The sequence below is a fragment of the Rhagoletis zephyria genome, unplaced genomic scaffold (genome assembly GCF_001687245.7).
Source record: "Rhagoletis zephyria isolate East Lansing unplaced genomic scaffold, Rhagoletis_zephyria_1.1 Rzeph_scaffold_02479, whole genome shotgun sequence".
In the NCBI taxonomy this organism is placed as follows: domain Eukaryota; kingdom Metazoa; phylum Arthropoda; class Insecta; order Diptera; family Tephritidae; genus Rhagoletis; species Rhagoletis zephyria.
In genome coordinates, this window is record NW_016159563.1 from 1 (window position 1) to 25,043 (window position 25,043).

General features: G+C 37.6%; 1 protein-coding gene across 1 annotated transcript; it reads left to right on the forward strand.

The window, feature by feature from the left end:
- The first annotated feature begins 18,968 nt into the window (after positions 1-18,968).
- On the forward strand, positions 18,969-22,684 carry Ir87a (Ionotropic receptor 87a). Its single transcript, XM_017621493.1, has 3 exons — positions 18,969-21,439; positions 21,497-22,019; positions 22,178-22,684. Exons 1-3 carry the CDS (start codon positions 18,969-18,971, stop codon positions 22,682-22,684), a joined length of 3,501 nt encoding a protein of 1,166 aa, XP_017476982.1.
- The last annotated feature ends 2,359 nt before the right edge of the window (positions 22,685-25,043 follow it).

The window sequence follows — 25,043 nt, forward strand, 5'->3', positions numbered from 1 at the left end:
TCCGCCCTGTGTGACCCCGGTAAGGTCCTGAGCTTAGCCCTTACCGTTCTGCTTTTAGATTACCAGAATGTATGTGCAGTTTTTATATAACCAAAAATGTATGTCCATTTTTTTACTACCATAAAATTATGTCCAACTTTTACACCACCAACAATTTATTTCAAATATTAACGAAAGAATTTTCAATCTTTTATAAATACCTGTACATATGTATCCCCTTTAAAGCAAAGTATTTATTCACAATACAAAGTAGAAATCTCCACTGTGCCTCATTTAAATGTATGGACGTGGCACACTTTACTTAAAACCCCGACCGTTTTCTGTGTTATTAACTATGTACAATGAAGGGCATCAAACAATTTTGCATGCGCTTTCATTTACATATTTCAGTTGTATGTAATAACTAATTACTCATACGCCCCGGTGTGCGAAATTTTTCACACCAATTTTTATTTTTCACTTTTTTTTTTGCTTGCTCGCCCACCTTTGTGCAATGGCAATCAAGAGCGACAGGCAACAGGCAGCAAGCGTAGCAGGCGTTACCAAATGTTCTACTTTCATTGCGATAACAAAACTCTGTTTCGCCCCTCTCACAGTTTTTACGTCACTTTGCCCCGCTCTCTCTCTCTCTCTCTCTCTTCGTTTGTTTTTATTACGCTCCTAATTTAATACCGTTAAATAAAACATTTTGCAAGCATTTATTGTTAAGTACATAAATGTGAATTATGTACATACATATGTAGCTGTAAGCCAAATGAAAATAGGGTCATTTAGTGCATCATTCGCTATTTTATTATTGTGTATGTACCTCTTCCGACTCCGACTCCAACTCCGACTCCAACGCCTCCTTCTTCTTCTGCGCTTCGTTCTGTATTTATTTGGCAAATTTAATTTCACACGCGAGTACGCCACACTGCATTCGGCGCGGCGTGGATGGCCGCCACTGCGATGCAGATGACGATGAGTGTTTGCACAAAGCGGTTTATTGTAAATGGATCAATTAAAATGGTGGTACAATGCAATAAGTGGCGAATTAATTAGCAAACGCATACAAGTACGTTAACAGCAATACACTTGCGAACACATACACGCATATCAGTGCATGTGTATGTCTACAAAAACTCCAGTGTCCACTAGCTGATTGCACACATAGCAAATAATATAAATTTAGTGCATATATACATACATACATACTTGCATATATATACATATGAACATTCATATAAATTGTTTAAATATTTTTGCTCGTGTTTTTGGCGTTTTCTGCACACACTCACACCTATATACATATACCGCATTCGTGTAATACCTTAGTTGTTTGCACTTGTCGTGGCTTATTTAATTATATTCATTAGACTTAATTGGATTTTGTTAATGGCCAAAATGGTCAATTTTAAACTCTCAATGCTGTTTAATTTAGGTGAAAATTTTGTCAATTATATACATTTTTGTATGCATTAATTGGTTGTGTTTCGACTTGTTAAATATGCAAGTGTAAATTTTCGCTGTGTGTCTGTTTTTAATATCGGGCACATTTTTAGTTACAATTCCAACTAAATTTAAGCGGATTCTACATAATTGGCAAAATAATTAATTGAACTCTATGCTGACATAAACAGAATTTAGTAGTGACGAAGAGTTTGGGAAAACCAGTGATAGCAGAGAGCTTTCTGAGGAGAAAATCCCGTAGACTAAGTGTGGGAACGTAACTGCAATAAAGTACTATTGTCGTAAAATGTGACTTAAATCCTTAACTTCAGCACTTTAGTACTTCACACAGCATCACCGTTTGTGGAAATCCACTCCACAACCATTGTAATGGAATGGATGGTTGGCCGGAAAAATCAAAAGCAATTTTATCGAAGCACTCAGGCAGTATTACCCAATGTACTTACAGCCTAGAGACAGGATTTAGAGGAAAAGGATATATATGTAGGTGGAGTGGGAATTCATTGCTCCTCTCTCGAAATAGAATGTCTCTCGGCCATTCTTAAGCAGCCGACCCCAAAATATCTGAGTCTGGGCAAGGCCGAGCAGCGGGAGAGAAAATGTTCTGTACTATCCTTATCCTCCAAAAAAGATGTACACAGTGGATCGTAGATGGCGCCTTACGGTCCCAATGGATTGCACCCAGTAATCGCTCCTATCAGGGATCGTAGATCACTCCTTGTTTGTCTGATAAGGAATTTTTCTACCACTCTGTCAGGCTTTTTCAGAAGATACTTGATTGTTTTTCCGGTGTCAATACCACACCAACGGCTCTCATGAGGCTTTTTTATGAGATTCTTGATGAACCAGATCGGTCCCGCTATGCTTGGCCCTAAAATTGGCTCCGGTCCAATTGGACGCCACAGAGAAACGCAACGCGACAAAACATTAAGCCACAGCCATTACTATAGTCTTTGAATCAGGACCAAAGACTGCTGGAAGGTAAACCAGAGTAGATAACTCTGTTTCAGTGTCAGAAACAGACTACTCGTTTCCTAGTGTTCCGAATTTCTGCTCTTATTACTCCAGAAGAGGCAATCTGGGCCAAAATTCAGCCAAGAAGAATCCTCTTGTGTGGTTCACCTTTCCGGGCATACATTTAGAGGACCAGGTCTTCGTTGGCTATAACTTCGGAAGCCAAACGCCTTTTGGTGAATGCAGTGGCATCGTGCCCTCTGTATAACGATGCAAGAGAAGGCAATTTCTAACTATTCTTAGGCAGTAGGCTTGCCTCAATGGCTCCTCGACAAAGAATTGTGGTGCTTCCGAAATATCCGACTTTCTACCCAAAGGCTGTGCCTGCGCCTGGCCTTCATCAAAATCCCATCTCTAAATCAGAGACATTTCAATGTTGGCTATTGGCTATTGGCCAATATTGGCTACAGCACTGTGTATGACGAGAGGTATAAAACCACTGTGGTGAAGTGCCTCTGTAAACCCAAATGGGATTGACTGTAGGCCGTGAATCGCGCGGAACGGCAAGGAGCAAGCTTAATTGTTGGTTCTGCTCGATTCCAGACTTGGTCGTGGAAAGTGGAAACAGTAGATTCGCTTTCCTTCTTACGTAGCGAAAGCCTGTTAATTGACACCAAATATTAGTGTAAAATCTATTACAAACAAGAGTACCAAGCGATAGACCATAGCTACTTTTTGGGATAATCTCTTTCATAGTTGATCATAAATAACTGGGCAAAACACTTCTGATAATCGCCCTGTGGCAGCTAGTCAGTTAAATTTAAAAAGCCTTGCTGCATACAAATCCACATATAACAGCTACAGAACACTATATGTAACACCCTCCCAGGGAAGTTACGCCTAGGAGACAAGTAGGGATTTCTCTTACCCTATACAACTGTCGATTAGGGGTAGTCAATTCGCAACTGGAGAGTTCGGACCGAAGACAAACTTACGAACTACGTGCATACACCTTCCATTTGTTCTATGGCAATGCGAAATTTAAAAAAAACCAACAGACTGGCTGTGTTTTTGAGTGGAATCTTGGCCTCGATTTCCACGCCATTTAGGATACGTTCCACAAAGGCCTCTGATGAGACGCTGATGAATGCAATGTTTGCCCTTTGTGTTAGTTTGGTTGTATATCGCCACCTCATTTTCACTAAAATTTTTTAACCTGACCTTTACATATTCCAATGGTCAAAGTTACTTTTAATTATATGTACTTATATACATACATATGTACACTATTATGCGCATATTTTTCTGTTTAAAAATTAAAAAGCTACTAACAAAGAAATGAATAGTAATCAGTTGCGTTCACGTGTTCGCATAGAATTGGAGCATAAAATGCACCAGCGACAACATCATCAACAAACTGACAATGCTAGAATAGCTTTACTTAGAGCAGATACAAATGTATATACATATGTAGGTAGGCAAAAAAAAGGAATATAAAATTTCAAATGAGCAAAGAATTAAACGCACAGCATAAATACGAAATAAAAATGTACAACGTAAATTTAAAAAATGTCAACATTCTTGTAATTTATAGCCAAACGTTTGTACTTACAAAGTCTCACACATACCTATGAAGGTGCTCATGTGCCTAGTAGGAAAATAAAGAATGAAAATCATTTGAAAATGGGCACATTTTTGGCATTCTTCATTCTGACGCTTAAGGAACCTTTCAGCGATTTTACTAGCCATATACTCTAAAGCTTAACTACAACAAGCAATGCCTCTCCAGGTGTATGCCAGACAGCTGCAGTGTCTTCCAAGCAGAGCTCGCGGCCACAAAATTGGATGCACTTTGGCTTATCAAATCATCGCTCAATGTGGCTTCAGTAACAATATACTCCGACAATATACTGGATTGCTGTGAAACTCCATCAAAAATTGCGATAGAATTTAGAAAAGTCCAAATTTCTACTATTCACATTGTGGGGGGTTGCAGATCACAAAAAAATAAAAAAGACATGGCAACTGTACCGCAGACGAGCTTGCGAGGCCTGGCGTCAGCTCCCGATGTGGGCATACAGCTGCCTACCTGCAGAACATGGGTTAAAACATGTTTCATCGCAAAGTCAAATAAAAGATAGCCGACGAAAGAACCCACGTCAGGCACGACACGACATATCTGGCGCAGCTTAGACAAAAATAAAACCGACGCACTCATTAGGTTAGAATGTCCTCTTCAAAGGCAAGTGACCGATATTATAACAGGTCGCTGCTTGAAGGGAAGGCATGCTAGCAGAATAGGCCTAACGGCCAATGACTTCTGCTGAAGCTATGGTGATGAGGAAGAAATGCTGTGACTCCTTCGGGGAACTCAGAATCGTTTATTCTAACTATGCCACTAGAAAGTTTAGCTTGATATCTTATAAGCTTCGGCAAGTAGGTTCTTGAAAGGTAAACAATTCATCAGAAATTGAGACCGTGTACTTTATTTTGTTCTACAATTTACCAGCTCATCTCTCAGCTTAGCTATGTAAAACCTTTCTATGTGCAGATTGCCTTACAGTCTGAACCGAAACTAGCTTTTTGGCGAAATTCAATGGCAATTTAAGTAGAAAAAACACAAAACACTCCAGTATTAGTGAGAGTCGTCTATAAATGCCCTAGATAATTCCTAAGGTTTCATTTTTTCGATAGAAAAATCTAATTCAATTATCTAAAGGTTAAATTAATTATTAAAAATTGAGGATCAATCGGTGGGGCTGCCACCTGTTTAACAAATCAAATTTAACTTATAATAAGGCAATTAAGTAATTGAAATATGTATGTTACACAATATGGGTATAAGAAATTTATGAAAAATTTTGCACAAAAAATTTTTGAAGGGGCTTGCCAAGTATACAAAAAATATGGGTAGCAAACGAAATAATGGTAAGAAATATTTCGTTTGAACCTTAAGAATATTTTTAAGGTGTGAGAAAAGGATTGCCACCGGTTTAAAAAGCTAAATTCAAATACTTTAGTAAGTTAAATTAATTTTTAAAAGATAGGTATCAATCAAAATCGGTTTAAAAAAAAAAAATTATCAAATCAAATTTAAATATGTATCACAATGTCAAACGCAATAAATTTAAGCACGCTTTAGTTGGAAAATACTTTTGAAGAGGGTTGCCACCTGTTTACAAAGCCGAATTTAGTTAACCTTTACACAAGTTTTAAAAAAATATTAAAATTTTAGAGTTTTAAGAAAACTTTAGTTAGAAAATATTTTTGTTGAGGATTGCCAAATATTAGAAAATTCAAGTCCACAAATCTAGCTATGTACATTAGACGGCATCACCAATAAAAGTTGAGGTTTTTCCGCCGGGATTACAATATCTATTATATTTTAAAACGTCCACCAAAATATTTCGGAAAAATATTAAGATTTAAGCGAGCTGGATCGATTTGAAAATACCTCCAAAAATGGAGTTTTTTATGAATAAAAATAGTTTCGTAAAGAAATTTTTGAAAAAAGTCCCCTCAGATGACAAAACAGATTAGGCTTAAAAAATCTGCATAGAAATATTTAAAAATCTTTTCAACGGAGTCATAATAATGAGATTTTTGATGCTGTTTTTTTTCACTTTTTCTCCGCAACATGTGTGCGGTTTCACTTCTAATTCTTGTACATATTTCTCCTTTTTTTTTTGCTCGTAAAAGGAAAAATTTTCAAGACTAGTCTTTCCTGCAGGGTATTTATTCTAGTGCATAGAGTACAAACATCACCGGATATTAAGTGGATGCTAGCGTCACGTCTTCTTTCCCTTCTGCGTTGATTGTCAACGTTGCTGAAAAGTACAAAGTTTTTATTATAATTTGTAATTTTATGCACTTTCGCTGCGCTTTTTACGCGCACCACACACAGCTCTCGTTATACTCATTGTTGTTTGTGGTATGTACACATATTTCTTCTTAAGCATGTACATATGTATGTATGGCGAGGCAGCGCTAGCTTAAGTAAGTAGAATGCAAAAGAAGTGCAACAGTGTGGCACAGCGTTTCGCAAACTATGCTAAAATAAAACAATACAATTCAGACCAACAGCTGCGAAATAATAAATTACAACAAACAATGTGGAGAAATGCGGCAACAAAACAAAAAACATATGCATAGGTTTGTGCATACTGTATGTAGCAATAATGGCCAGCTTAGCGAAACAAGCATGTGCATAAGATGCATATGTATTTGGCACCAACAATAACAACATAAACATGTAGAAGGAAGGGAAATTCAAAAGGTTTGTGTAAAAAAAAATGCCAAAGGTTAGCGTAAATGCGCGAAAAAGGCCGTCGTTTGCCACTTTAATCCCACTTTCACGTATTTAACCTCACTTTTTTCGCGGTGCCTTGGCCTTTTCACAATTGTTCCATTCAAGTTTTTTATATTCGCTTATTTTTTGCTAGTTTATATATATATTTTTTTTTTTGGTGACAACAGCGGTTGCTGTTTATAATCGCACTTTTTCGCGCAAAATAAAAATTGTTCTGCTTTTCAGTGCGCAATTGCCAACAAAAGTGGTGGGGATAAAGGATGAAAATAGTAACAGGACATAAGCTGCTTTCCATGAATTTTTGCACTTGTATGTTCCTTTTTTCGATTTCTGGTTTCTGGCTTTCGATAGAGATGGTGATTTTTCACGATTTCTAAATTTTTTTAATATTTCGAATACCGAAAAAATTAACTGAACTCTCAAGAAAAACGAAAAATTGATATAAAACGACGGACGAGAAATGGAAAAGAAATTTTCTTCTACCAAAATTTCTTAAATCAGTTTGCAGCTCTCAAGAAAAAAATGCTCGTATATTTATTTCCTCATGAAAATTTACAGCAAAAGCAAAGCGCTTTTTCAAGCAACAGAAATTATAATAAATATTTCTTATAATTTCCTTGAGAGCTGGATTCTTAGCTTTAAGATACAGTTTGTATTTGAGGTTATTAGCTTTAGGGGGGGGTTTGAACCCCAAAACCCACCCCTTGTGTGCGCTAATGCTACATCCTCGATAAGCCGACATAAAATGGGCAGAACAACTGCAAGTGCAAAAATTTCCTTTATAAAATTTTTACATATGCACTTCTCAGATCTCATATAATTGGATTCATTAAAGTAATAAGTTGACGGCACCTCAAATCATCGTCCTGAGTTTATTGCGGATTCTTGCAACTGATGAGTGCCATTGGCCCACCATTTAATGATTTGTATAGGCATACGTATCTGGGATCAAGGGCAGGTAGTCCCTTTGTCCAGTCACCGTAGTTTGAAATTTAAAAGCACGTCTCCTTATAAATGGCATCAAAACGCCCGCATCTGTCCAACACTTGTTTCTTCCTTAGTAGAATACCTGTGTGGGTTTCATTTGTATTGTCGCTAGAAAGTCGAATTAACAGCTTCTTCATGGCGGCTGCTGCTTGAATAAAATATGAAGGAGATTCCCTTCGAGAGCCGTTGAGCAAGTGCTCATCGATCCAGTGAAGTAAAGACATGTCAAACCTTGCTTTTTATTAAAACGTAGTAAAGGTGCCAAGATGGCATGTATGCTCATTACAGGAGCGCTACCCACCACCCCAACAAAGGCCGTGGAAGTTGTGGTTCATCTCTTTCATGTGGATCTTCACGGTAAACTGTTGTAAAACTGCCATAGATACAGGCAAAGTGCTCTTGTAAATCAACCATATACAAAATTTAGACACTTAAAAATCATAGACACCTAAATTTAAACTTTCAGACTACACAACACTGATCTCCAGCTTTGATTTTACCATACACATTTCCTCGAAAATCGAATGTGAAGAAGATACGGTACTGGAAGCAAACTCTAACTATACTATACTACCATATGTATACACTGAGGTCCCCAATCTGAAACAGAGCGTAGCAAGTGATGTATTCTCGCAGGAACTTACGAGTTATGAGAAGGGTTTGGCTTTCGTTCGGGACGTTATATAGTACATAAGTATGATTTCGTTTGGCAACATATATATAAGAGGACTGTAACGATTCAGTAAATTTCAAGAGTTTTCCTCGGTTTTTTTTATAACCTACGTTTGCCATCAGTGTTTTCTCTCTTTTACTAACCATTTCTATTTGAACATTCTGCGATAATCTAGAAATACATATGTACATACTCGTTTAAAATCAAGTTTTTGAACTCTTTTTTCTTCCTGCTTGTGCTTAGACATAAATTGGCCGGGTCTGACACGGCCCTTTCTGTCACAAATACCTGACATGAAGCGGCGATATTGATTTTATCCTGCAAACACGTGCTTAAAAACCTACTTTGTAGAATTGGCAAATAGAAGATAGAGCAGAGAACCAATATGTAGATTGACATATCAAATCTGGTCCCTACTCGACAAAGGTAGGTCCAGCGCCCTCATTCTCCTTGAACGCCATCAACTCAGGATGGTCATTGGAAACATTACAGGCCATTTTCTCTGCATTTCTCCGGAACTGACGGGGCGGGGCTCAGGCAACGTTATATTTATATTATAAATTTTATGAATACATTTTCGACAGTATTTCAGATTTAAGATTTTCAAAAATCTGCGATCTTCAACGCTTTATAAATAAAACAGTTTTAGGGCCTACGCTCTAAATGATGGGGTCTTAAAATTGAGGCTATCCGATAAAGAAATCATCATCGGATATGCGTATAGTCTTGCATTGGTAGTGGTAGACAAACGGCTCAAAAATCGTGAAGCCAAACGGAACGATTTAGCACCGAGGATGTTAGCGCCGGCGGAAGGACTTTAGCTGTGAATTCAATACTGATTCATGCAGCTTCTGCTGAATGAATCAGCAGGCGCAGTGCTCTTCGAATTCCCCATTGGGTTTTTTGGAGTTTTTGGTGATCTACAAAAAATTTTCAACATAAAAAATGGATTTGCACGATGGAAAAATATTGATTTTCAGAGAATTGTATACCTTTACCCCCATATAAAATACATTGGAAACTTCCAGGGCCTTGAGGCAGATCTATATGTCGTTTTTTTAACAAAAAGATACGGGTATTTTTTCCCCATTTAGAAAAATCCTAGGGGACGAGAATTTAATATTTTAAGCTTTTGCTCCCCGCATGCATTTTCGGTCCACACTATTTTGCATACTCATACATGGCGTATGAGTAACATTTTTCATGTTAAAGCTTAGAATCAATCCAGCTCTCGAAAAATCACAAGAAATATTTTTAATTATTTCTGCTGCCTGAAAAAGCACTTTGCTGTAAATTTTCTTGAAGAAATATATATACAAGCATTTTTTTCTCGAGAGCTGGATTTCAAGCTTAAGAAATTTTGATAGAAGAGTTGTTGCGAGTTGTAAACAGCCTTTAAAGGTTGAATTTTTTTCATTCGAAATGCAAAATTAAAACGAAAATGACGGTGTACAGATTCATATTCTACGAACCAAAATGAAGTTAACGTGTTTCGGCGTTTTTTTTGTGTTATTTAAGCGTCCCTACAGTGTTATATGTATGTGCAGTAACTTCTTGACGTCTTTTGAACGACTAACTAACACTTGAGCTTCGTTCTCTGGACGTCCTCCTGAATACCAAATCGGTGACCATGGGAGCGCTAACCGTCGGACATTGGGGTCATTGACCAAGGCTTTCGATGGCTTTACAGCTCGTCAAAAAAAAACCTTACATTACCTAACCTAACGTGAAACCGCTAAGCCTCTTACTTACTATGGTCTATTGAATAATGGTTTTTCGGCCAATCGACACCAAAAAAATATATATATTTTTTCACAACTGTTTATTTTTTAATATTGCATTTTTTTGTAAATGCATAAAATTACATTTTAAATTTTGTTCGCCTTCTTCATCATTCATCAATTTCGCTTTATTTAATAACAGCAACGGATGTATGGATGAAAGCTAAATTGATTTCACACACGCGGAAGTAGCGGAAATGAAAGAACACAGTCGGAAGTTGACCCCCCTCGATGGTATTAAATCAATGTCTGCAGGATCTGACGCAATTAATCCGATTCACACAGCAGATAGCAGCTAAGTATAAAAAATCGCCATTTATGTAGACGTATGTATGAATGTATATATTTTTGTAAAATACAATTTCAGATACAAAGCAAAAGCTGGATACATAATTTTCACCTGCTTTTCATATAACTGTATCAAATGCATAAAAAATATATTTACATCCATTATTTGCTCAAATAAATGTGTATGTATGTATGTATGTGTGTATTTGAAATATCAATTTTCACATTTACGCAATAAAATCAATTAACCTGCCGAACACGCGTGTGAAATTGTAATAAATCATATAACTGGACAAATGTCAAAAAGACAAAGTGAGAAATGGCACAAAATGGTGACATAAAAATTGGCAGGCATGCAAAATATGTGTGAAAATTAATTTAAATAAGGTCAATAGTAGAAAAAAAAGCATTGTATTTTATAAAAGTCGAATTAAATCGCTGCCGACAGCTGGCATCCACCAAATACACAAAAAAAAAACAAAAAGAAAATACTTTAAAGGTGTGCTTGAGTATAACAGCGTCCAAAAAAGCGAGCTCGTTATTACAATTTACTGTTAACTGGCAGCGCACAGTGGTTCGGCCGTGGAAAAAACTAGTTTTTTTTTAATATCTTATTTTCAGATTTGAATGATGCTGTCTTATAAAGAAACGTATTAATATGAACAACTCATTACTACTTTGCACGAAGTTGAAATCAGAAAATTCAGTCAGAAAAATTTTATTCATCTAAAACTGCTTGGAATTTGTGCTGACTTGAGCTATATATTTTTCTTATAACTTTTATCTATATTGTTTTTGTTGTGAGTTTATAAGAAAATATAGCACTTACTGGACTAAATAAAGAAAAAATCAGTGCAATCGACCAAATATTAAAAAAAAAAATTAAGCCAGCCAAAATGGTACTTCATAAATGCTACCTTTGCTACTTTCAATGGACAAAAAAATGTTGTGCTACAGCGAGCTACATCTTCTAACTGTAATAAAAAGAAAGTTTGGAATATTTTCTATCGATTCCTGAAAAAAATGTTTTCTCATATTTTCCCTTCTCGACGTAAACTTGATTTAAGTGACGAAAATTCACTTCAAATTTGAATAAAAGTAACAAAATGTGGCATAATTTAAGGATCATTCATGTACACTAACATTTACATCTATGTGACATTTTTTTGCTTACGAATGTGTAGGCATATGTAGGATTAGATAAAAATGCAAAATTAGTAAATATCTATATATATAAAATTCAAATTATGTATGTACCTATAGACACACTTGGCTCCTAAACGAATAAGCCGATCGTAACCAAATTTTACACACGCACTGGATATCTTCCAGGGATGGTCACAGGGTAAAAAATATTTTGATATATAAAGGGGGCGNTATAAAAAAGAATACTTTTAGGGTTATGAAAATATTTCAACCATTTCTGGAATATTTCCTAACTATCTAACATGTAACCTGTGCGCAAAATTTCAATGACCTAGGACCACTCCTTCTATTTTTTTCCAAAAAATGTATGGAGGTGACCACTGTGCGGCGCTTCGAAACCCCAAACCGAGCCAGATTCTTGATCATATCGTCACATGATAAGAAACTTTTTATGGCCCGAGATCAAATGGCCCTCGTGATCTTGCGACGTGAAAAGTATAAGCTATGCCAATAAATCAAGGAAAATTTTAATATGCGCATCCTGTCTTGGCAGAGGATGTGTGTGTTTCGTACATAAATGCCGTAGCCTAAAAAACTAATTTTGTTGTATTTTATTTATAAAATAAAAAATTGCGTACTTATTGACACTCATATGGGCAAATCCCACAAGTTGTTACATTTTTCGAAAAAACGTATTTTTGGTCGAAAATGGTGGCATACTTTTCTTAAAAAATTCATTATTTTAAGTTTTGTATAAAGAACAAGATTTCATCGCTAAATTGTATTTAAATAAAACTTAAACAAGTAAGGAAGTCGAAGTTCGGGCGGAGCCGAACATTAAATACCCGGCGCAAGTATTAAATAAATGTTTTTTCATCTTTCCGAAGGCTGCCGCTACATGGTAAGCCGGGGTGTATCAATTTTGAGTATATTAGCGTCCTTAAATTTTGAAATATCGAAGTTTCAAGCATTTCTGAAATTTACCATTATATGAAAAGTGGTCGTAATTTTATTCCGATTTCTATAATTTTCAGCGTTTTGCTTTTATGTGGCAAGCAGAATAATCATACCGAGATTGGTAGAACGGTTTCCGAGATACATATGTCTAAGTGGCTTTTGTAGTTTCTGAAAGTTATGCCACAAAGTTATTAATCATCAAATCACCATACCTACATATGTACATATATATGTATGTACATTAGGGTAGTCCAAAGAAAGTTAAACAGGAATTCTATTGCTCTCACCCGCTAGGATTTTTCTCTACCGAAAAAATTATACCCCTGTTCTTTCATTTTGAAGCCAAAAAATATTTGGGGATTACTCAAAATGTTCCATGTATTTTAAATGGAAAAAAACTATTTTTCGCAGAAATGGTATAGAATTCTTGAAAATCAGTATTTTCCAGTAGGAAAACTTTTATTTAAACATTGATTAATATTAACTCATAAAAAAATCACTGGTATGAAAAAGTGGTAAAGTAAACAATTGAGTATAATTACTGGAATTATTCAGCAGAGATTTTTCCGATCGATGAATATTGATTTTCAAGAATTGTGTACCATTTCTACCAAAAACGGCTTTTTCCCATATAAAATAAATGGACAACTTTGAGCGACTTCTAAATTTTTTTTTTTCTAATTTCAAAATAACAAAGGGGTATATATTTTTTCGATATAGAAAAACTGGGCCAGCCTAATGTGCATACAATGGCGCACCTCTCCACTAGTTGGATGTTGGTAGTAGTTAGTTATATTTATCTGTGTGATTGGCAGCATTGTCAGCGAGACAACGCGCATTAGTTTAAATGACATCTTGTCAACTGACAGTTGTGATAATATTTAATTACCCACTTCATTCACTAATGCATGCATGCAAATGGCAGCTTGTAAATTGCATGCTGGTTGTTCATGCATGCATACATATGTATGTACATATGTACTCGTATGTAGTATACTTATGTGTTAGTAATAATGGAATGTCCAGCTATTTATTATGCTATGTAATTTAAAATGCATTAATTTTGATAATTTTCTCAGATATTTTGTTCTTAAATAATCAAAGGAAAAAAAACTTTGCACTTTACATAATTGGTACTTGCGCAAATTTGCATTGCCTTGACTCAAACGCTTATCGCATAACTTATGCCAAGAAATATGTACCATACTTCCCACATAAGTATGTATTAGGTTTTGTTCGCGCTTATTTGCCCATTTGCTAACCGCAACGTAAGTGATTATGTCGGTTAATATTGCATCTTTATGTACTTAGCGCGCTAATGACAATCGCTTTTCCAGCAAACAAAAAAAAAGCATATTTATTACACAAACACTAGACATTTATAGGCACACAAGGCTGCGCAAACATATGGAAATTCAAATCGCCACATCACTTTACTGCACCATATCCACATCCACATATGTAGGTAAGATTGGCATAAATACTCAACTTTGTATAGTTGCCAACTTTATATTTATAATGGCGATAATTATAAATCTAAATAACTAGGATAAATGCATGCATATGTCCAAAAAATATCGTCCTAAAATGCATTAGTTACGTAGCGTAGCCTTCTAGTATGTATTCCATTCATACTCAGTTTTACTAGATCAATTCGTGTTCTCGAGAAAAAAATTTGCTTCATCGAAAAATCTGAGTATAGCGACCAAAATAGTTTTCGCCCAAATTTTTGAAATTCAAGTTCCCCCCCCCCCCCCCCCCCCNTTTGTATGCTATTTTTAACAAATATAGGCCAAAAAACACAAAAATAATTTTTAAAAAATTGGGGAGAAAAAATGTGTGGCGGCTATCCTCAGATTTTTGGATCATTTCTTTTCTCGATAACAAGAATTGATCTAGTAAGTCAGAGTATGAGGCATTGTACGTATGGCTATTAAAGCTGATATATGCGGACTCTAGGTTTTGAAGCCAAGTCATTCACCGCTTGGCCTTTCCATCGCAGTGGAGGCCTCTCTCTTCTTCCGCAACCACCAGCGAGTTTCGGGTTGAATACCTAGCCCAACTTAACCATTTTTCCAATGTCGTTTGTGGAGAGATCACTACTTCAAGTTTGCAATTCGAACCCGGTTAAGCCTTTTGAAATGACCATACCACGCGGAACCGCCTCTAGTTATTTCTACACAAGATATTCCCCTTCTTTTTTGGTTTGCCTACATCCGCCCTTAAACCGTCCATTGAATTGCTTTCTGCCAAAGTCTGTTGGCTCATCGTAAAAACTTCTTCTTCGTTTCCTTTAATACCAAGCACGATATAGGGCATCTACTGAGTCCACGTGCCATCCGGTTCTATTTCTGGTAATAGCTTTGAGTTCCTTCCAACTTAACCCAAGTTGCCTCGCCATTCGGTCGACTACTATTCTCCATGTCCATGCCGATTAGGTGATTCCATTCCAAGGCCTTTTTGCAATACTTCCGTCTCCTTTGTGTGCAGTGTGGCATATACACTTCCTTTTGTGTATTCAAATCTAGGTGTCAAGGTGTTCCATGTTAGCCTCTCTGAGAATTTCCTCATTTGAGATGGTCTTAGGCCAAAAAATTAGTATAGTTCTGAGGCATCTCTTTAAGGAAACTCGCAAGCGCCTGGTGGCTTTTCAATAGGGAATACCACACAGAAACAAGGAAAGAACATTGTATATGAAAATTCGAATTTAAGCCGGAACTTAGATTGTAGTTTCGCCATAACTTGGTCAGAGATTAGATTATATCAAAATCAAAAATATCAAAAAATCCATTAATAACCTTGGAGTTAATACGCATCATCGTGCGACATACTGCAACGTTTAAAAGGTGAGTCGGTTACTTTGAAGCTACACGAATGTATACTTAAAATTATATAAATACTAGGCGAACTTCGTCCGGCCCAAAATTAATTTTTTTATTATTTTATTTTTATGGTTTTGTGGTCGTCAGAAGGCACATTTTTCATTGTCATCTTAAATGAACTAGCGAAAGTTCTTTCAATTCTCCAATTATCTGGTGTTTCATAGAACGGTTAATACCACAACGTTGATCAATTTGGATATCAGTGTTGCACGCGAAATAAATGCGAACAACTTTTTCCTCTTCACTCCCTAGCGGCAACAATGACGCAATTCAATGATGAATCTGTTCTTGAATCTGTAGTGTATATATAGTTGGTGGCAATGTCAAAATGAGTGAGTATCGTTGTCCACAAAAATCCAATATATATGTATACACACATACATATGCAGTATGAAAAACACCCCTTGATATATCGCAACAATTTTTAGCTTGTAACCATCCCTGGAAAGTCTGGTTCCCAAAATTAAAAAAAAAAAATAAATTAAAAATCGGTGGAAAACTTTGCAAATTTTTGTCCGCCGAACAAACGAACTTGCTATTAGATTACATTTGATAGTAACTCCTCTCCGGCCCTTGGTTGCCGCCTATATTCGGCATAGTAATCTCTTACCTCTCTTTGGTACTCTTTTAAAGATATATTAGAGTAAAAGAGGCTTTCTAAGTTCCTAGTATGCATACGGTTATGAAATTATACTCGTACTACAGTTTTACGGTCTCACTACAGCCCCTTAACAAATTGATTATTTATCAAAAATTTGCGCCTAAAACTATGCCGCTAAGATTTGTCTGTATTTGGCTAAATTTGTTAAGCTTTTTTAAAGCGCCTAAAATTAATTTTTTGCAAAATAGCTTTAGTCGTTTTTTTTTCTTTTGTTGATAAATAGTCAAGCTTGACAATTTGTCAAGTGCACAGAATTTGAGTGTTAATGTGAATACTTAATAGAATTAAAATCTAGAGTACGGCAACTATGATCGTGTACGTTTTTATTCCTTCATCCGCGTAATAAGTTAGTATTTTATCTTTACCTTTATTTACTTTGATGCGATTGAGCAAAAAGAGAGTATAAAACCCTTGTAGTACGGTTTTACCATGTGGTAACTTTGTTTGTTGTTGGTTCCCATACTAATTAGAGATAACACTTTTGGGCAAAATAACTCGACTTTGTCTCATGTTTTTGTTTTGTGTTAAACTGGCAACTCTGATCAGCTGTGTATGCGCGCTAAGAGAAAGTGGAAAGTGAAGCAGAAAAACATAAGGTGGGCGCAATTTGAAATAGTTTTAGGTTTTTATCTGTTTTATTGACAATTTGAAACACATGTGTGAAGGGTTGCTCACAGTTCGGGGGTGTGTTATCTTGTAAAAGTTACCACCTTTTAACTTTAACAGTAAACTGTGAGTACCCTAACTGTTTGTAACCGTAGGAAATTCCGTGATACTTACGCGGTACACCTTAGTCAAAACGGCAGTATTTGAGGCGTTTATTTGGGTCTTCCAAAATGAACCATGTCAACCCTGACATAGTCGCATGTACATACATATGTTTATTTAAAACACACAAATGCGGGTATGAAAATACATATGTTAATGCGCACGTGTATCCGCTATCCAGCAAATGACATGTGCCACACAATAAAGCAATTAACATAAACACGCAAGTCTCTCGTAACCTTTTGTCTCTCTCAAGTTTGTTCATGTTGCCAACACCGCCCTCTCCCCCGCTAATAACGGTATTGTTGGCACAATTGTAATTTAATATTTTAATTACATAATATGTAAACCTGTGCCAATACACACACGCGTACACACACAAACATACACACATACGTTTATATAACTAGACAAACATTGAATCGGTATGCGCGTGATAACAGAAACTTTTGTTTGCTGAATTTAATATTTGACAAATGATAACGCGAAGATAGGTAATATTAAGTTTACTCACAATAATACGAATAGCCATTTCCGGCTGGTTAAGAAGCTTAGGTAGAAACTTTGAGCAACATTGTTACACTGCAATTCCATATTCCGCCCAGCCATTTTTAGGTTTTGAAACAGGAAATAGTCGCTTGGGGCTAAATCTGGTGAATATGGTGCATGGGGTCTTGAGTTGGCAGCACTTTTTTCTTGGCTAAATATTGTTTATTTTTGCTTCAAATCAATATCGAGTCTGTCCAAGATCTCTGAATAATATTCGCCATAATCGTTTTAAGGTAATCGATGGGAATAGCACAACGCCTGCATCCCAAAACGCTGTTGCCATGACCTTATTGGCCGAAAGATCCACTTTAGCCTTCTTTGGTGTACGTTCACCCGGAGAAACCCACTGTCTTGTTTATTCCTTAGTCTCTGGTGCGTTGTGGTGCATCCATGTTTCGTCCAGTGTTACGAAACGGCGGAACTTTGAAGTTGTCACTCGGCTGGCTATATGTAACTATTACCTCCTCGACTTATTCTAAAATTAAGGAACGATGACTGAACGGATTTTTGTTGTAGCAGAAAAGTATAATAAAGTTGTATGGTGAATAACCTAGCCCAAAAATTATGACATCTAGTATATTTTTGTTGGATCTGTCTGCACAGATTGGTGAAGTTTTCAAGCGTCACATAAAAGTAGCAGTTCTAAGAGGTTCAGACCATATAAAGAGTAGTGTTTGGTGCCGAGGGCTGGGTAGGAATATGAAGGGTTTGTTTGTATTGTGGGGTTGCTCATCAAATTCGAAAGACACGTTCGAAATATCAAGATCGCTTTTCAGATTGACAGACCTCAGTCTATTACGATGTCAAGAATGAGACAATTTTACTCAAGGTTCTGTTATATTATGAAATCAAATTATCGTTGATCCTTGAGTGCATTGAGATGCTCAACTCCGGGTACCTGACCGCATGGGCATATAGGGTAACTAAACGGAGGACAGTCTCGCAAGAGAGGTGGCAGCCATCATAACAGTTGGACCCGTTGGGTTCTATTTACGTCCGTTAAATTTTAAGCGTTTTTTAGCTCAGCCAATGACATCCTAACTATGAGGTAGAGTACAAACTTAGAGCAAGTAGATTTTATTTGAGATAGGATATACATACATTCATTAATGCGCGATTTATCTCATCGTTTTGTGGCAGGAATACAAATAAGTATTTAGAGAAGCAGCGCTTATCTTTCACATATCCCACCTATGCACACATTCGTCCTCCACCCTCTTAGCGGCGATAACGTACATAGTTTCCCTTAAAATCTTAAAATTAGTTATGCGGTAATGTCATGCCCATTTACAAAAAAAAGCATTATCTTGCGAATCATCTACTATGCTTTTCCCAAGTGAATGCAAATCAAACATAGCCTCATTTTTGGCATTCATGAATTTCTTACTTAGTGGCTTTGTCGCTTTACATTCCTTCATTTAGTTGTTGCCTGCTCTAACAAGCAGTCACTCTTTGCTTGCTAAGCTCTCAAATCAAAGCAATGTTATTTCAAAGAAGTTTTTTGTTTCTGCTCCAGTTGGCCGCCTACGTTCCACAGTTCGTCTACAGTTTTGGCAGGCATTTCATGGAAGTGTCCGAGACGGATCGCGCTGAAATCATTTGCACCATGGCGCTGCTGCATAAATATTTCGAATATGGTGAACCGCTTTCCGGTTCGCTGATATCCATGAGCTTAACGACAGCACCGTTTAATATACAACAGGACCTCTTGAATGCCCTACATGAACAGCTCGATGTGCCGTGGACTGTTGTGGTGAGAAATATCCATCAGCCTTCTACCAGTAGTGGAGCATCTGCTACGATTTTGCACGAGAAACCACAATGCTATTTTGTAATTATTGAAAATTTGCAAGACGGTGACTTGGAAGATGTATTGGAAGATTGGAAAACTGATATCAATTGGAATCCTCTCGCACAATTCGTGGTCTATATGGCTTCGCTTGAGGAAACTGACGAAGAGATGACCGAGTTGATGACCGAAATATTGCTGAGCTTCATGAATAAGAATATTTACAATGTGAATGTTATTGGACGTAATGAAGAGAATGCGTTTTTCTACGGTAAAACTGTTTTCCCTTATCATCCGGATAATAATTGTGGCAATCGGGTGACAGCTATTGAGACATTGGATATCTGTGATTTTCAGGATGATAGTAAATATATGGATGATGATAATGAGGAAGAAGATGGAGTTTTGGATGACTATGATGATGATGATTATGAAGAAGGCGGCGGTGATGAGTATGAACAGGATGGTAACGGAAATGTAGGTAGAAGTGGTAGTGAACAAATTTACGAAAATGGAGGGAGGGATGAGGTTGGAAATGTGGAGGGAGATGGAGATAGGGACGGTGATCGACGTCGGGATCAATCGGCTCGAGGAAGCGAAGGCAGAAGGGGAGGAAAAGAAGCAGAAGAGATTGAAAATAAAAGGGAAGTAGAAGATAGTGGAGTTGAAGTAGGAAAGGAAGGAGAAGAGAAAGGAATTGAAGGTGAAGACGGAGCTGGAAATGAAAGCAAAGGTGAAGTTGACGGTGAAGACGAAGGCCAAGCAGGAAAAGAAACTGAAGAAGAAGAGAAAGAGGAAGAGGAAGACGATATCGAAGATGAAGCAGAATCAGAGGAAACAAAAGAAGAAGGCGTGGAAAAAAGAGAAGACCCCGTAAAGGAAAAAGAGGAGGTAGAAAATTTAGGGCAAATGAGCGTAAAACGAGTAAATGGGGAAACACTGGATGAAGATGAAAGTGAAAAGGAGTTTGAAAGTGAAGGGGAAGGTGAAGATGAGAATGATGATGATGATGATGATGATGAAGGGGAATGCGAAGAAGAAGTTGAAGCTGATGCTAAAAATGAAAGTGAATTCGAAATAGAAGTTGTTCATGAGAGTGGCGGAGAAAGAGAAGAGAAAAGAAAGGAGGAGATAAATCATGAAAGAAAAGAGACTAATAAAAAGAAAGAAGCAATAAAAGGCAAAGACTTAGATGAAAATAGCGAAGGCTTTAATGACGAAAGTGACGCAATGAAATATGTGGCTCTAAGGGATAAAAAAGTAAAGAATAAAAATTTTAGATGTAGCGGAAACAAGAAAGAGTTGAAAGATATAAAAATATTGCAATCACTTAGCGTGAAAGGTTATGAAATTGAAGACAAGAATAGCGGCGAAAAAGCTGACTTTAAATTAGCTATAGTAGAAAATTGCAGTGATGGTTGCGACCATAGTGTTTCTCAGAAAAAGATAAATCGTATTGAAATTGTCAAACGATTTGGAGTTGAAACAAATCCAAATAAAATTCCTGAAAATTCAATTAACGAAAAAAGGCGAGGCACTGATGCCAGTTTGAATACTAAGAAAATTATAAATAAATCCGGAAAAGCCAAAGTCTTAATAGAGGCCCCAGATTCCGTTGTAACTCGCTTTCATAGCAGTAAAATTTACGCGCCGTTCGACGTCCTCTCACCGCTGAAAAATGGCAGAGCGCGCCAAAAGCGATCCGAACAAAACAATCAGGATACCACAAAAGATTCCACTACCCAAGAAATTTACCTGCAGGAACTCTATCGTGGTCTATTTCTGGATAAGTTTCCCAAAGATCTCAGTGGCTGTCCTATCGTAGCAGCTTATCGGCCGTGGGAACCCTACATATTTAATGAAGGCAAAGAGAAAGGCAGCAGCGTAGAAGACTATCATATAGCTTACGAGAGCAACGAGGAATCAGCAGCCGATGTGGCTGTGTATGAGGCTAAGGATAGTGAGGAAAATGTACAAAATGAAAGCGATAGCATGGACTATGATTATGCGACAGCAAATGACGACAGCTATACGGGCATGGCAACAGATGCCGGCACAGACACAGATACAGATGCGACGGCATACAATGATGTAGACGACGTAGGTGCCGGCGATGCACCGCCGCCAAAGTTTAATGGCATCGAATATCAATTGGTTCAAACTATTGGCAAGCTACTGAACATAACAATCGAGCTGCAGGTGGAGAATAGCAATCTATATCATCTCTTTCAACAACTCATCGATGGGTGAGTAAATCTTGCGTGTGATTAAATAGCGAAATATTTGAATTGTGTTTATTACAGCGACGTTGAAATGATTTTGGGTGGCATTGACGAAGATCCCAGCCTGAGTCAATATGTCTCGAGTTCGATAGCCTATCATCAGGATGATCTCACTTGGTGTGTTGCCAAAGCTAAACGCAATTATAGTCTCTTCAACTTTTTGCAAAGTTTTCACATTAGCACTTGGATCTTTACGCTGGCTTTTATTTTGTTATCTTCTTTGAATATTTTCGTGGCTCAAAATGTGCTAAACATTCGAATCACACATTTTGTTGGTTTCTTTGCGACTACCATGCGTGTTTTTGGCATTGTACTCAGCCAATCGACGAGTCTTTCACGTCTACCATATTCGCTGTGCATCACCTTTGGCAGCACCTTCGTATTGGCGCTGATTTTCGTAAATAGTTATCAGAGTTTTCTCGTCAGCACATTGACTACACCACAGTCGTCCTATCAGATCAGTCATTTAGATGAAATCTATCGCAATCGCATGGCAGTAACAGGCAGCGTGGAGAATGTGCGGCATCTCAACAAGGATGGGGAGGTTAGTGGAGTAGATTTTTAGCAAAATATTTTATTTTTCTTAAAATATTTCTATCGCTCTTTCACCTTCTCACTGTACATATCTACCTCTGCCTTTCTCACGCTTTTTTCTCTCTCTTTCTCTTTTACTATCTCTCTCCTTCTCCCTTTCTCTCTCAGACCTTCAAATATATACGTGAAAACTTTCAAATGTGCTACAGTATCGAGGAGTGCCTCAATCGCGCTGCCGCCGATGAGCACGTCGCCGTTGCTGTTTCACGCCAGCACTCCTTCTACAATCCGCGCATACTACGCGATCAACTTTACTGCTTCGATCGTAATGAGAATCTTTACGTCTATCTTGTTACATTGTTATTGCCCAAAAAATATCATCTGCTACATAAAATCAATCCGATTATACAGCACGTCATTGAGTCGGGCCACATGCAGAAATGGGCTCGTGAGCTAGATCTGAAGCGTAAAATTCGTGAGGAGATCGAGCGCGCACAAAAGGAGTTAGTCAAGAGTTTAAAGCTCAATCAAGTTGCGGGTAGTTTTGCTTTACATGGCATGCTGGCAGTACTGGCTTTTTTTATATTTCTACTCGAACGATGGACCAATTGGATGGTGGTGAAGCGTCGCACGCGCTTACGATTGGTTAAGATGTTGCATCGACAATTTAGTTAAAAAAGTTTAATATAACTAGAAGAAATGGTTTGTTTGTAGCCGTCACCACGAAAATCTATCACGAAGGGAAGAGTTTTAAAACTTGCTGTATATTTTTTAGATGCACACAGAATAAAAGCGACGAATGTGGAATCTATTAAGTTTCTGCGGATACAGGCAAATAGTTATATGTATGCATGGGCATTCTCCAGAAGATCAGTAAGATTTATAGTCAAGAGGATTGAGTACGCCATAATAGCGCTTTGTGTACCTCAAATGAGTTAAAAATACTTAAAAGTTTTACTTATAAGCTCTCTGGTCTGGTCTCCGGTTCTACTGAGTATTTACTGCGGTGGTGGGCATCAGCTTGCCTCTTTCAAGCTTTCTATACTAAATATATACATACATACAACGTGTGAAAGCGATTAGACCGCGGGTAAGCCGGTGCCCACTATCGTTCTACTGGCACTCGTTCGTAAGAATCACTCTTCACTTGATCACCAGTAGGCACAGACTGAAATGGCCCAAATTCATTAGATAAAATTGAGCTTAAGAGCTTTTGCAGGCCTCAGAAACTTTTTACCTTTTATTATGCCGCATTATTGCTTTTCGTGTTCCCATTTAAAATAATTGAAAAGTGTTTCCTCCTTAGCTTAAGGTCACTCTGGGCGTCTGGTTCTTGCCGGAACCTGCCATTATCTTGAAGTATCTTTTAATTACGCTGCATGCATCTCAATAATCTCAAATTCTTGCGTTTCTATTTTCCACCTTTATTCGGCAAAGTAGTGGTACGAGTCGATGTCGAGTGCATTTCCGCTGTCTATCGCAAGTAATCGCTTTTATCATAGGACATTTACAGATATATATTTTATACTTCAAGCAACAAAGGAGCATATTTACATAGCTGAGGAGCGCACCTTGTTTACTTATTTAGCGCCAGCTGACTCCCTTAAAGTATACTCAGCTTGACGGTGGTAGACCGCGGTTCCAGTTCTGTACATTTTTACCACTTTTCTCAGGATTTCGAACGTAGCGCCCCCTTCAAGTGAAGCTATTAGAATGGTAACCAGAACTTTCAATTCACCGAATCTGAGGTCTGTCTCACCAGTAGCTCGTTTCTGTAACAATTCTCTACCAAGGCGAATTGAGATATGAATTCGCCGCCCTGTTCTCTACTGCCAATTAGTAGGTAAGAGTGACGTATTTTCTCTACCAGTAGAGAAATAATCGGTAGAGAAAAGTTACAGAAACGGGCTACAGGTGTGTACTGCGTTCAATCGGATAAAAATACAGTAGAATTTTTAGAGTCTTTCTGGTGATGAAGCGTAAATCTCCCCGCGGTAAGTGGAATAAGGCGTGCCAGCCGATCGTCATCTCGTAGAAAAGGATATGTAGGTCGGACGATCCTGTGTGCACCTAGGATTTCACCATATCTACCCTGCAGACGAAGATCGCTATAGGTTTACTGTAACGAGCCACAGGGTTGCAATTTCAATTCAAATTTCTGTCAAGAATTACGACGAGGTAATTTTAAGTCACTATCCTTAGCAGTGGGACAGAGGGCATCCTATAGTTTTTCACCTAATACCTCAAACTTAGAGATACTTACCCGATGGCCTAAAGACGATGCATTCAACATAAACTAAAGAAAAGATAAGAAAATAGGTCTACATATATACTTAATGATGCTTCTTTATCAAGAAAAATTGCTAATGTAAATGCATTAAAGTTATGCCATCTTTTGAGTCGGGTTGGCCCAAAGGATATCAACGATCTTTGCGAATTTCAGTAGTAATTTAAGCTCTGCTCTTGAAATATGTCCTAACTGCTGATATCCTCATAGTGAAAACGACGTCTACTTCAAATATGCTGCACTGGTCAGTTAACCTTACTGCCCGCCTAACGTACAGCAGTTCCCGGCGGCATATTCCGGCACTCACTGTCGTAACAATTTCAGAGCCCTCTTTGAAAATGTTGAGGTATGTATGCCTAGGTTTCATTCCCTTGCGCCTTATCTGCTCTTCAATCGTTAGGCGAAAATTTCGTTCCCAATTAAAACAAGATGCCATATAATCTGTGCTGGCTGTGCACCTAGCCCTAATTGAGCTGTCCTGTAGTTAAATGACCATCGTTGTACCTGCTGTTTTAGCAGCGCGGTTTTCCGCGATTAGATCAATGGGCGGTAAACTGAAGAATTTTTTCTAGAGCAGCCATTGGATTAGACATCAGTGCTCCAGTGATGCCCAGTGCCGCGAGGCGTTCAACCTTCTCCATTGGCCCGAGGAATGAAGAGTTTTTTGCAGCATTCCACCATATCAGAGCGCAATTGGGTAGAGTTGGTCTGACTATTGCTTTCCTTTACATGCATATCTGTAGGGCG